Source organism: Hyperoodon ampullatus (assembly GCF_949752795.1).
Source record: "Hyperoodon ampullatus genome assembly, chromosome: 9".
Taxonomy (NCBI): Eukaryota; Metazoa; Chordata; class Mammalia; order Artiodactyla; family Ziphiidae; genus Hyperoodon; species Hyperoodon ampullatus.
Window position 1 is genome coordinate 52,950,337 of NC_136922.1, and position 13,489 is coordinate 52,963,825.

A 13,489-nucleotide genomic window follows, 5' to 3' on the forward strand; every position below is an offset into this window, starting at 1 on the left:
TACATAGTACAGTACCACTTTCACCCTAATAAAATTAGTATTTCCATAATAACATCTAATATCAGACCCATATTCAGATTTCCCCCCAATTTTTCAGTCTCTTATAATTCCCAACTGAAGGAGCTAGTCAGCGTTCATGCTTTGCATTTGATTACTGTCTCTTTAAGTCTCCTTTAATCTAGAGCAATCCCCTTATCTTTTTTCCCCATGAAATTCTGTTTCAGTTTTTTTGATATTAGCAATATATGGAGTATTATAAGATATTATTTTAGTTAGTATGACAAAATTTCTTTTACCATAAGGAATTTGGGTCATTTTGAATAATATTTGGAAACACACTAAGTATTCATTCAGAATCTCTATAATTGGTGATTATTTCCAAGTAGAAATGTATTCTGTAGGCTGGCATTTTTCAATGTTTGTTAATCTTATCAGATAAAGTGAAACTTTAAAGTTTTCAAAACTTGAAAAAAGTACGCCCTCCTTTAGTGTTATTTGAAAGTGCAAAGTACTGAATATTTTTTAGTCAAATAAAAAATGTTAAGCTTTTTTCAAACTTCATGTGTCCTTCTGGGAATTAACACTTCCTTTTATCTTCTTTGAGGTTCACTACTATATTGGGTGAAGCACAGATTGTAGAAGAATGTTTGAGGAGTATAAAGAATTTAAGTAAAATTGTACTAGAAGTTATACACACTCATATCCATAAACTGATGATAATTTTATTGAACTGTGAATCAGAGGTTAGCAACCTATGGCCTATTGCTGTATCTGACCTGTTGCCTATTTTTGTATATCCTGCAAGCTATTAATGGTTGAAAAAAATTCAAAAGAATATTTCATGAACATTTCATGAAATTCAAATTTCAGAATCAATATAAAAAGTTTTAGAACAACTCCAACATTTGTAGATGTGTTGTCTATAGCTGCTTTTGTGCTACAATAGCAGAATTGAGTCGTTCTAACAGAATATCTGACTCACAAAGCTTAAAATATTACTGTCTGGGCTTTAATAGAAAAAAATTGTCAACCTCTGCTCTAAAGCAATAACAGCTTATTTATATGAAATTACATAGCTTTTGCTTTTTCATATTAGATAGTGGCAAGTTGTACATTTATAACAGGAAATTGTGGCCTAATAACCAAATTATACTTTTTCTTTTAAGATTGAAGACCCATTAGCTATTCTTATTCTCTTTGATGAAGCCAGATATAATTTATTGAAGGGCTTTTATACAGCTCCTGATGCTAAACTGATAACATTGGCAAGTCTACTGCTGCAGATAGTTTATGGAAATTATGAGAGTAAGAAACACAAGCAAGGTTTCCTGAAGTAAGTATTTAATACAATTCATGGTCTTGTGCTGTACCCAAGGTTCAGTTTAACCAAGAAAATTAAGAAATATTATGTTACTAAGAACTATTTAGACGTTGGTTTGGAATTAAATAATATAAGGCATGGAATGAGAAAAAAAAAACATAGTAAAGCATTCTTTAAGTTACACTGTCTCCAAAGTTCTTTTCTTTATATTTGAATATAGTTTGATATGCCTTATACTTGTTAGCTTTATCTTTCTTTACTGTATGTTTAAATAAGTTCACTAAAACCTGACTTGGATTAGTAGAAAAAATGTTACAAGGCAGATGCATTTCAGTATACCACCACAAAAACTAGTTCATGTTTCATGTTGAGAGAAAACATTGAGGTTTTAGCATATCTAAAGTTTGTTTATTGTAGTTTTCAATATTCAAAAATATTTTGTGCCTACTGAAAGAAGAAACATTTCTCTAAATTGAGCAATATTAGGATCGTGACTTTTTGCTTAACATGTTGAGAGTTCTCTGATATGTTACAATATAATATTTTTCAGCTCAAAAATCATATTATTTAAAGCCATTTACATGTAAATGATTATATTACTGTAGCTACTAAAGTTGATTTATTTAAAAGATGTTGGCGTATTTGCTTACAGTGAAGAAAATCTAAAATCCATTGTACCTATTACCAAATTGAAAAGTAAGGCACCTCACTGGACAAACCGAATACTTCATGAATACAAGGTAAGCTGTTAAATAGAAATAAAAAGACATTTTATAGCCTAGTTGAAATTTTGTTAGTATTATTAATATGTTTTAAACATAGGTACATTACATTTTATTCTTGCAATTAAATAAGGATCTTATAGTTCACATGCCTGAAAGGAAAAGGAGCAAAATAGTTTTATTTTTAATAATGTAGAATCTTTTACTGAATACCGTCTGTATGCTGGATACTGTGGTAAGTGCTAGAGATTAAAAAAACATGAGATAATACACTATCTCTATCCACGAGGCACTTAAAAATGTAATAGAATAGATAAACGTTATTTTTAGACCTTGATATTTCTTTTTTTTTAATATAAGATCTCAAAAGAAAAACTGCCTTTGGGATAATGTCACACAATTTTATTTGTCTTTGGGATAGCCTTGATCTTAGAAACTGTTTAGTTGACCTGTTTGGATTATCAAAGGTACATTCTCCTTTCACATCTGTTTATTTTACTTTGTTTTTAGAATCTTAGTACAAGTGAAGGTGTCAGTAAAGAAATGCATCACCTACAGCGCATGTTCTTACAGAATTGTTGGGAAATTCCTACATATGGAGCAGCTTTTTTCATAGGACAGATATTTACAAAGGCAAGCCCCAGTAATCATAAAGTCATCCCTGTGTATGTAGGTGTGAATATAAAAGGACTTCATCTTCTCAATATGGAAACTAAGGTAGATTTTCATCTTTTCAGCTATTTTTGACCAGTCACATTATGTAATATCTAAAATAACAGTACTAGCCTACATGAACAATTTCATTCATTTATAATAGCAAAGGATAGGGGGGTGAAAACGAAATGATTATCAATAGGGAGTTAACATATTAATTGTAACATTGAAATACCTTGCAGCCATATAAAAGAAAGAAGAATATTTTTCTGTGGAATGATCTCTAAGATATATTTGGTGCTGAACCATATGTAATATGCCACCATTCATGTAAAAATGGGTGGAAATGGGTATTTATCTGAAGAAAACAGAAACACTAACACAAAAAGATACATGCACGTCCCTGTTCATTGAAACATTATTTACAATGGCCAAGATAAGCAACCTAAGTGTCCATCGGTGGATGAATGCCTAAAAAAAATGTGTAAATATATACAATGGAATATTATTTGGCCATTAAAAAGAATGAAGTCTTTCATTTGCAACAATATGGATGGACCTTGAGGGCATTATGCCTAGTGAAATAAGTCAGACAAAGATAAATACCATATGATCTCACTATTTATATGTGGAATCTTTTTAAAAAAAAAAAAAAACAAGCTCATAGATACAAAGAACAGACTGGTGGTTGCCAAAGGCAGGGAGTTGGGAGATGGGCAAAATGGGTAAAGGGGGTCAAAAGGTACAAACTTCCAGCTGTAAAATAAATAAGTCATGGGGATGTAGTATAGAGCATGGTGCCCACAGTTAATAATACTGTATTGCATATTTGAAAGTTGCTAAGAGAATAGATCTTAAAATTCCTTATCACAAGAAAAAGGAAGTTGTAACTATGTATGGTGATGGATGTTAACGATACTTATTGTGGTGATCATTTTGCAATATATATAAATACTGAATCATTATGTTGTATACCTGAAACTAATATAATGTTATATGTCAATTGTACCTCAAAAAATGGGGGGAAGTGAATACTATATTTGCATAAATACGTATTGCTTTTGTATGCATAAAATGTCTCTTAAAGCCTTTAGAGGGGGGAACCATGTAACTGGGAATAAGAGTAGAAGGGAGACTTTTCATTATATAGCATTTTACAACTTAAAAAAATTTTTTTAACTGTGAATGTATTACCTATTCTAAAAATCAATTAGATTTAAATGAAAAAAATACAGATTTAAAAAAGGAAATATAATATCTGACACAAGTGGTTCATTTTGCAAATTAGAATAAGTTATAAGAACATTTTGGGGGGCAAGATGAAGTGTGGATGGGACTGTGAATACCTATTAGAACTGTTCAGAGGTTTTCTATTCCACCATCTTGATCTGGCCGCCCCTACTTCAGAGCTTTTCAATCAGAGGCTTATTACCGTATTGTGCTCCTTTTTCTAATCAAAGTCATGATAATATAAATATGGGGTTATCAATTACTTTTAGCATATTTAACACATTTCACAGGATAAACAGCTTTCTGGTTAGTAAAGGAAGCAGATAAAAGTCTATTTTGTTCATTCAGATATGTCACGAATAGACTATTTTCCAAATCAGTTTAAGTAACTAAGGTTACGCATTTTTTTAAAAGGCGTTTTAGACTAGGGAATTTCATCGTAAACCTAACTTTTTTCATCATTTTTGTAAGTCTTTATTATGTAATCACATACCTTCTGAAAGTATCCCAATTGTAGTTTAGTTATTTCCTGATAACTCAGGATCATCATTATGGGCAACAGTTATTTTCCCATACTGTTACATATGCCTGTGAATGGAGATAAAGAATATGCAGGGACATAGGGCAGTGACTGACTTGGAACTTGATTTTTTGAAGTCTCTGATATCTGCTTGCTTTGGAATCATTTGCTTATCATTTTCTATTTAGACTATTTTACTCATACAAAATAAGCTACTTCTTATTAGCTTGTAACTACTTTTTCTATTCCTGTTGTACTAAGGAAATGAAGGAGAAATTCCCCTTGTCATTTCAAGAAATTTTTCCTCTGCTATTTCAGACCATTTTATACAAATATCTGCAAATTCTTCTTCATTGAACTGGATGGTGATACTGTGGGCATAACACTGAGCCTTTTCTCTAAACTGTATTTTATGTTTGACTTTTGGGAGCATTCCAAATTTAGGCAACAATGAAAAGTTTTATATAGTATTCAAATGATGTTTCAGTAATGTAACATTTCATATTATGAATAATATTCTGGTCCAGGAATTGAGTAAGTGAGATAGCAGTAGCAGGCAGAGGATGATAGTGTTATTAAGAATCTTCTTTTTCTAGAAATATAAATAGAAATGCTGTCATTGGGCATATAAAAAGGTGATTGAAACCAAGGGTAACAATGTTTTCTGTCCACATAATCATTACCTTGTGTTCTGTAAGCTACTGATAAATTTATGGCACCTATAAAAGCTCTAAGATAATTACATTTTCAAACGATCAAAGATAGGAACAATCAGCTTGTCCTCAGTTGTCTTAGATTGACCAAATCTGCTAGGGTTGAATATGACAAGCTTGCTTAAATAAACATCTTCATCTGCAAAAATACTTTCATTTGCATTTAAAAGTCTACATATGGGATACATTAGCCTCAGAGATTAAATCTCAGGAAAAGCCATAGAATACAGCTGTGGTTTTTTTTTTAATCTCAATTACTTCTGCCTTCTATATTTTGTTATTGTTTGGAATAATGAAAGTTGCCCCTCAGAAAATACAGCTCAGCCAGTTTCATATACTCATCAGAGACCTATCTGTCTACTTACATAAAATGTAGGCACTATCGAGTAGGTAAATGCAGTGTTACGGTTCAATGTTTTACTATAGTGAAAGCATTTCAGTCTTCATAACTGAACTGTACTTGTTGATATATCTTCAGCCTTAATACCACTGCTAATCCAGGCAATAGATTACCCTTTGCTGATGTCAATTTATGTAGACCATAATGCTCTTCTGAAATAAAACTGGTTCTTTAAATACCCATTAGTGCCATTGTTCATGGTCACTTGTCAACATCACTATTTCTCCTGTGTGTCCTGGTTGGCTATTTCTACTTCTGACTTACATGGTTTCCCTTTTCTGCTCTCAACTATCCCTGTCATTTCTCTTACTTTTTTTTTTTTTTTTTTTTTGCGGTACGCGGGCCTCTCACTGTTGTGGCCTCTCCGTTGCGGAGCACAGGCTCCGGACGCGCAGGCTCAGCGGCCATGGCTCGCGGGCCCAGCCGCTCCGCGGCATGTGGGATCTTCCCAGACCGGGGCACGAACCTGTGTCCTCTGCATCGGCAGGCAGACTCTCAACCACTGCGCCACCAGGGAAGCCCTCTTACTTTTTGACTTCCTTCACTAAGCACCTTCCCCTTTGTAGGTTTTACCTCCTAATGAGAGCTACTTTTTCCTTCTGGAGCAGACTGGTCTCTCAAAACAGCCATGTGGGCTCTTCAACTCCATTCAGCCGTTTTCATTATTGTGGATTTCTCAAGAATTCCTTTCTCCCTGCATACTGTCCTTTAAAAACAAAACCTTTATTTTTAACTTATGGCTTCAGTGCTTTTGTTGGTCATTTGACCTTCATGTAATCGAGGAGTTGCTATACCACAGATGTATTTTTTTCTGTATGTTAAACTGTTTTGAGGACATATTAAATGGACAGTTTCCTGTCTCTTGATTAAACAAGTTTCAAGTCACTGATCCAAAAGACAGTTTAAAGTTTTATAATATCTTGACTCAGTGTTTCATTGTGTACTTTGGTAAATAGCTATTTTAGTAGATCCTGTCTATAAGTTATATTTTATAAGTATAGCTATTTTTAAGCAAGATGTTATTATTTTCCCATTATAAGTGGTATACACTCATGTAAATTAATTATATTACATTTCACTTACAGAACCTCACTTTCAGAATGCCCTAAACCATTACCTTCCTGGCATATCCTTAGTTTATTATTTACAATCATTATGTTAAGAACTGCTAGTCATAGAGAGGTAATGTTTCTCAACATACTTATTTTAAAGGATGGCATGAGCACTTTCTTTGTATATGTGTATACAAAGAATATATTTTTAGGGTAAGAAAATGTAAGTTACTACTAGGAGATAATTGTTTTTTAAATAATCCAAAGAATATATTGGATTCCTATTTAAGTATACCATTATGTTACAACATGTAGGAATAGGGTACTGTAATTGGTTTTAAATAGTTCTGTTGAATATATGAAGGATATATTATTAATTTTTAAAATAATGCTTATATTTACAATAAATATATCAGTGTACTTATTTTCAGTGATATGAAATTGCCTAAATCGACATGTTACCCTATTACATAAATTTCAGATCTGAAAGTACTATATGAATATTCAAAAGGTACTGAATATATCAATAGTAAAAGGAATTGTTTTTAAGATGCAGGAAGTAAAAACTTGCAGTACACTTAATTTTCTTGAAAGCCACTGATAGAATGGGCATCTTTTTTTTTTCCCCCCCATCATTGGGTAAGTTTAAGGTGTACAATATGTTGATTTGATACACTTATCTGTTTCAAAATGGTTACCACCATAGCATTAGCCAACACCTCTATCACACTGCATAATTACAGTTTCTTTTTTCTGGTGAGAACATTTAAGATCTACTCTCTTAGCAACTTTCAAGCATATAGTACAGTATTGCTAACTATAATCATCATGCCCCACATTAGATCCCCAGAATTTATAACTGAAAGTTTGTACTACTTTGACCAACATCTCCTTAATTTCCACCACCCACCAGCCCCTGGTAGCCACCATTCTACTTCCTATTTCTGTGAGTTTGGCTTTTTTAGATTCCACATATAAGTGGTATCCTATGGTATTTGCCTTTCTTTGGCTTTTTTCACTTAGCATAATGCCCTCCAGTTCCATCCATGTTGTTGCAAATGATAGGATTTCCTTATTTCTCATGGATGAATAATACTTCTTTCTGTGTGTGTACACATATACAAATACATAGCACAGAATGGGCATCTTTAAAAAATTTTGTCATTCTGATAAGAATATCATTGCTGAAGGCAGTTTTCTAAGAGTCTACCATATATGTGGCTCTGTACTGCAGGCTGTGTGAAGTTAGTGTGGGCACTTTGAACAAGTTTTATTCTAACTTTCAAAACTATTGTGTTTAGACCTGTCTAGATAGATGTAGATAGTAAGAGAAGATGGGTGTTGTTTTTAATAAATATTTCAATATAATGATTTCTAATTATGTTGCAGGCTTTACTCATCAGTCTTAAGTATGGTTGTTTTATGTGGCAGTTGGGAGATGCTGATACATGTTTTCAGATCCATAGTATGGAATATAAAATGAGCTTTATAGTACATACAAAACAGGTGAGTACCTAATCAGTTATTCTGGACTTCTAGTAATAAACTCTACTGTATTAATAAAGTTATTTCTTTTTTAAAAAATGATAGTCATCATTCATCATCGGATGAATGGATAAAGAAGATGTGGCACATATATACAATGGAATATTACTCAGCCATAAAAAGAAACGAAATTGAGCTATTTGTAACGAGGTGGATGGACTTAGAGTCTGTCACACAGAGTGAAGTAAGTCAGAAAGAGAAAGACAAATACTGTATGCTGACACATATGTAGGGAATTTAAGAAAAAAAAATGTCATGAAGAACCTAGGGGTAAGACAGGAATAAAGACACAGACCTACTAGAGAATGGACTTGAGGATATGGGGAGGGGGAAGGGTAAGCTATGACAAAGCGAAAGAGAGGCATGGACATATATACACTACCAAACGTAGGGTAGATAGCTAGTGGGAAGCAGCCGCATAGCACAGGGAAATCAGCTCAGTGCTTTGTGACCGCCTGGAGGGGTGGGATAGGGAGGGTGGGAGGGAGACGCAAGCCTGGAGGGAACATATGTATATGTATAACATTCATTTTGTTATAAAGCAGAAACTAACAAAAAAAATGATAGTCCATTTTACTTTAAGGAAAACCTCTAACATGAAATTAACATATTTAAGACCAAGGTAAAAAGGCAGGCCTTTCCTAAGCAAAGCCCGAAACTTATCTGAATAATTTATTGCAGTCTTATAACAATGAAAAATTCCTTTTCAAATACATAGAGAACTGTCTGTCCACTGCCATGTATGTCATTTACACATTCTTACATGTTTCAAATTTATTGTCAACATATATTTTACTTTGTAGGCTGGCCTTGTGGTAAAACTACTAATGAAGCTAAATGGACAGTTAATGCCCACGGAAAGAAATTCATGAGAGGAAAGCAACTGATACTTAAGCCACCACATTTTGTGATATAGATTTTTTCCATGAAAGATTTCTTAAACTATTACTTTTAACAAGGCATTTAGTCTCTTGTAATATATATGTATACTATTACATTGTACAGAATCTGTACTTATGTTTGGTGTGTAATATACCAATTAGTTTTATATAATATCCTAATAAGCTAATCTAATTTTTAGGAGAAACACACAAAAATGTGTAGATTGATAGTCTGTATAATATTAGACAAAACAGTAAGCTTTATAAAAAGTTATTTTTGGTAAATGGTACAGAATTTAGAGTGGAATATGATGAAATTAAAATATAGCTTTGCTATGACTTTGTGTGTCATTTCAAAATGTACAGAAAGTCACATGATTTGAATAAAGAAAATGTGTTTTCTACTTAAAGCATATGTAACAGTTACTTAAATTTTTTTTTGTAATCTCTGAACATTTCTCAACATGTTTTTAAAAGACTTAGTTAAAATGTTTATTTGGTATAAGCTAGTATTTCTCAAAGTATTATAGTTCTTGAACCCCCTGCATCATAATTACATGAGTGCCTCTTAAAAACAACGATTTCAGGGACAAGTTCTAGACAAGTTCATTCACTCTCTTGGAAATAGCAGGGCCTGGGAATTTTTTCTTAAGTTTTACTTAATTTTCTGTTGAAATAATTCCAGACCTAATAGTGAACTTGTATTATTAAAGTTAAGTAAATTACACAGAACTGCCTGGCACATAAGCACATACATACATGGACGCATAGACTAAGTGACAATCTCTGAATATTAGTAGTTGCATTTGTTAAGAACATGTATTTTTATGAGTTGGCTCAATGATGTATTTATATTGCCTTTACATTGTAGGCAGTAGATCACCAAATATCTGGTTGTTTTATTTAGGGGAGCACGGATATCATATGAGGAGCTAACTTGATTAATCTGCTATTTAATAAGCTTAGAAATTAGTCTTTCCAAGCTAACAGATTGTTGTGTTCTAAGTAAGTTCAGAGATAACAGTAGTAATACTTAAAATTATCCTACAGGTTGCAGATAATTTTTTTATATTATCATCTCTTCACATTGACATCTGCATATTTTTAATGGTGGTCTGCTGAGCTTTATTAAAATTAAGGGGACTTCCCTGGTGGTCCAGTGGTTAAGACTCCATGCTCGCAATGCAGGGGGCCCGGGTTTGATCCCTGGTCAGGGAACTAGATCCCGCGTGCAGCAACTAAAAAGATCCTGCACGCGGTAACGAAGATCCCGCATGCTGCAGCTAAGATGCAGCACAGCCAAATAAATAAATAAAAATATTAAAAAATAAAATTAAGATTATGTGGTTAAGTAAGTTTAATGAGAAAGCCTGATTTATCTTTAATTCTGTGCTAAGCACTTCTGACTCTACATAGACAGTGCTCTGTTCAGTTTCATCCATTCCAGTAGCCTCAATTGTTACCAAATACCCTGTTGACTCCCAAACCTAAAACCTCAGCCTCAACCTATCTTCTGAATTCTAGATCTTAATTTCCAATTTCTTGCTATTCTAGCTCCACCTAAATGGTTTACACAAGGAACGCCTGTTTCATCACAGCTGGAAACAGAATTTGTTTCATCTACCTGCTCCATTCTATCCTTACACTTGTATTCTCTGGTTAATGGCATCAAACTGCATCCATTTGCTTACCCTGGAAATCTGGGAGTGGTCTATAACTTCTCCCTCTTTAATCACCCTACACATTCCACTTAGCAAATTCTGTCAAATGTCTTGTGAGTCCTTTCCTATTCCCTTCTTTTTTTTTTTTTTTTGTGGTACGCGGGCCTCTCACTGTTGTGGCCTCTCCCGTTGCGGAGCACAGGCTCCGGACGCGCAGGCTCAGCGGCCATGGCTCACGGGCCCAGCCGCTCCGCGGCATGTGGGATCTTCCCAGACCGGGGCACGAACCTGTGTCCTCTGCATCGGCAGGCGGACTCTCAACCACTGCGCCACCAGGGAAGCCCCTATTCCCTTCTTCTGTGTTTGCACTGCAGCCACCCTAGTTCAAGTCCTCGCAGTCTATTCTAGGGCTCATTGTAGCTTCTTCCCCTGGCCTCCCCAACTCAGGCTCTAAACCCTGCCACACTGGTGCCAAGTTAACCTTTCTCATAGATCTGATTATTTCATTACCCTCTTAAAACCCTCCTCACTGATGTAAAGTTAAATTCCAATTCCTAAGTGTTGAATACACCAACCTGCCTATCTAGATTAATTTCTAACCAATTCTCCCACACTCATCCTGTGCTCCCAACCCAGTGTTTCCCAACCCTAGCTCTGCAGTTACCTGGGGAGTTTTGGTACTTTATGACTCAATAATTATCGGGTGGGGCCCAAGCATTTCTGCTTTGAAAGTATCCCAGGTGTTTTTGATTTATAGCTTAGGGTTCAGAACTGCTATTGTAACTAACTTTAGGAAATAGCTGAATGCTTTTCCTTTCACAGAGGGAAGTGAGGATGCATCAATGCTGCATCAAACAACTCCCTGCTCCATTGAGTACAGTGTACCCTCCCGGAGTTGTACAGTATGGCAGCCCTGAGAGAAGGGAAGAGGAAATTATTGGAGTAGCATGCCTATTAAAAGCTTAAAAATATATAGCATTAAGAAGTCAATTTCAAAGTTAGTATTGAAAAAAAATTCATCATTGTCAGACCATAACAAACCAGAAATAAACAATAAGGGGAAAATGCAAACAGCTTTTAATGAGTGCCTAGGATTGGTCAGGCACTATATGAGCACTGGGGATAAAAGATTATTTTCCTTTTCATCCTTTCAATAAATTTGAGTGCCTTTTATGTGCCAGGGATCCAGTGGTAAGAAAAAGTCCCTGCCTTCAGGGATCAGAGTTTAATGAGGGAGATAATAAGTACTCATATTTATGAACTGTGATGAGGGACTTCCCTGGTGGCGCAGTGGTTAAGAATCCGCCTGCCAGTGCAGGGAACACGGGTTCAAGCCCTGGTCTGGGAAGATCCCACATGCCGCGGAGCAACTAAGCCTGTGTGCCACAACTACTGAGCCTGTGCTCTAGAGCCCACGAGCCACAACTACTGAGCCTGTGCACCACAGCTACTGCTCACGCGCCTAGAGCCCGTGCTCCCCAACGAGAAGCCACCACAATGAGAAGCCCGCGCACCGCAACAAAGAGTAGCCCCCACTCTCTGCAACTAGAGAAAGCCTGCGCGCAGCAACAAAGACCCAACGCAGCCAAAAAATTACTTTTTTAAAAATTAAAAAAAATCTTCACCCATGAACTGTGTTGAAAGAAAAATAAAATGTACTATCTAAGCAAAAAGAGGGAAACTTGATCTAGTCTTAGAGATCAGGAGAGGCTTCCTCAAGCCAGTGCTTCTTGAGCTGGCATCTGAGGAGTAAGCAGGAATGAATGAGGTGAAGAGAGTTGAGGGGAAAGGAAGTGAGGTGAGATATTTTGACCTCAAGGGTGGTCTTGGAGAACTGATGAGAGGAATTACAATTTTTAGCTAAGAAGTGAATTCAAACAGTTGTTTATCCAAATCACAGCAAATGAATTTCCATTGTAGAAATAAAACCAGAATAGGTAACCCTGTGCATGATAACTCCATTGTAAAGAGGAAAACTTACTGAAGAACTACATCTTGTAAGATTAAAAATTGCAAAAATTGACCCTAGAAAAATTAGACTTGATAGAAATATATAATGAAGTAAAACTGCCCATAGTTCTTGACCAAATTTAATAGAAGAATTGCATAAATAAAATTTAGATTTTAATTTGATCCTGAGGAACTCAGTGGCAAAAACTGTAATTGGAAGAATTTGATATGTGCAAAAAACTGATTTATTAATCAATTCCTTTAAAATTTACAGAGAAAAAAACAATGAAATTATTTCTTACTGAAATAATTTCAGTCAGATGAAAATGGGAAAAATTTAAATTGTTTTTGCTGTACTGTGTGTATAGGAAACTGATCATGAAATTAAATTGGTTTGAGTACACGCAAAAAATATTTCCTCAACAAAAATCCATCTGTGATGGTATGATTCCCATTTAACATTTGTATTCGTAAAGCCAGAATGCCTCCATGGTGATATCTGGTATTTGAAGAGGCAGGGATAGGCAGACTGAAAAGACCCTAAAGCAAAAGAGGGGTAAGCCCTGGGGGTTCTTAGAAACCAGAGTGCTTCAGGCAAAGAAATATATTTTAGACATCTTAGGGTGTAGATGAGAAAAGCAATTTCAGTACATTGTGCCAATTTCTATTATAAGAGGAAGTGCTGGTTGTTCAGAATTCATTTGAAGGGCACCAACGATAAACAGGAAATACTTCCCCATTAGTTAAATAATAATAACTAATACTTTAAAATGGTGCATACTATATGCCTGGCATTGTCTGAAGCACTTTTAGATATATTAATTCATATATATATCTCTA

General features: G+C 34.8%; 1 protein-coding gene across 1 annotated transcript in view; it reads left to right on the plus strand.

Annotated features, from left to right (window-relative positions):
- Positions 1-9,029, plus strand: part of KRIT1 (KRIT1 ankyrin repeat containing) — a gene marked incomplete at its 3' end in the record, with an annotated part of 36,321 nt that extends 27,292 nt beyond the window's left edge. Inside the window, exons 13-17 of the mRNA XM_079710959.1 lie at positions 1,167-1,333; positions 1,974-2,061; positions 2,554-2,760; positions 8,002-8,118; positions 8,961-9,029. Of these exons, the coding sequence (XP_079567085.1) occupies positions 1,167-1,333; positions 1,974-2,061; positions 2,554-2,760; positions 8,002-8,118; positions 8,961-9,029 (648 nt within the window). The remainder of the gene's footprint in view (positions 1-1,166; positions 1,334-1,973; positions 2,062-2,553; positions 2,761-8,001; positions 8,119-8,960) is intronic.
- Between the last annotated feature and the right edge of the window lie 4,460 nt (positions 9,030-13,489).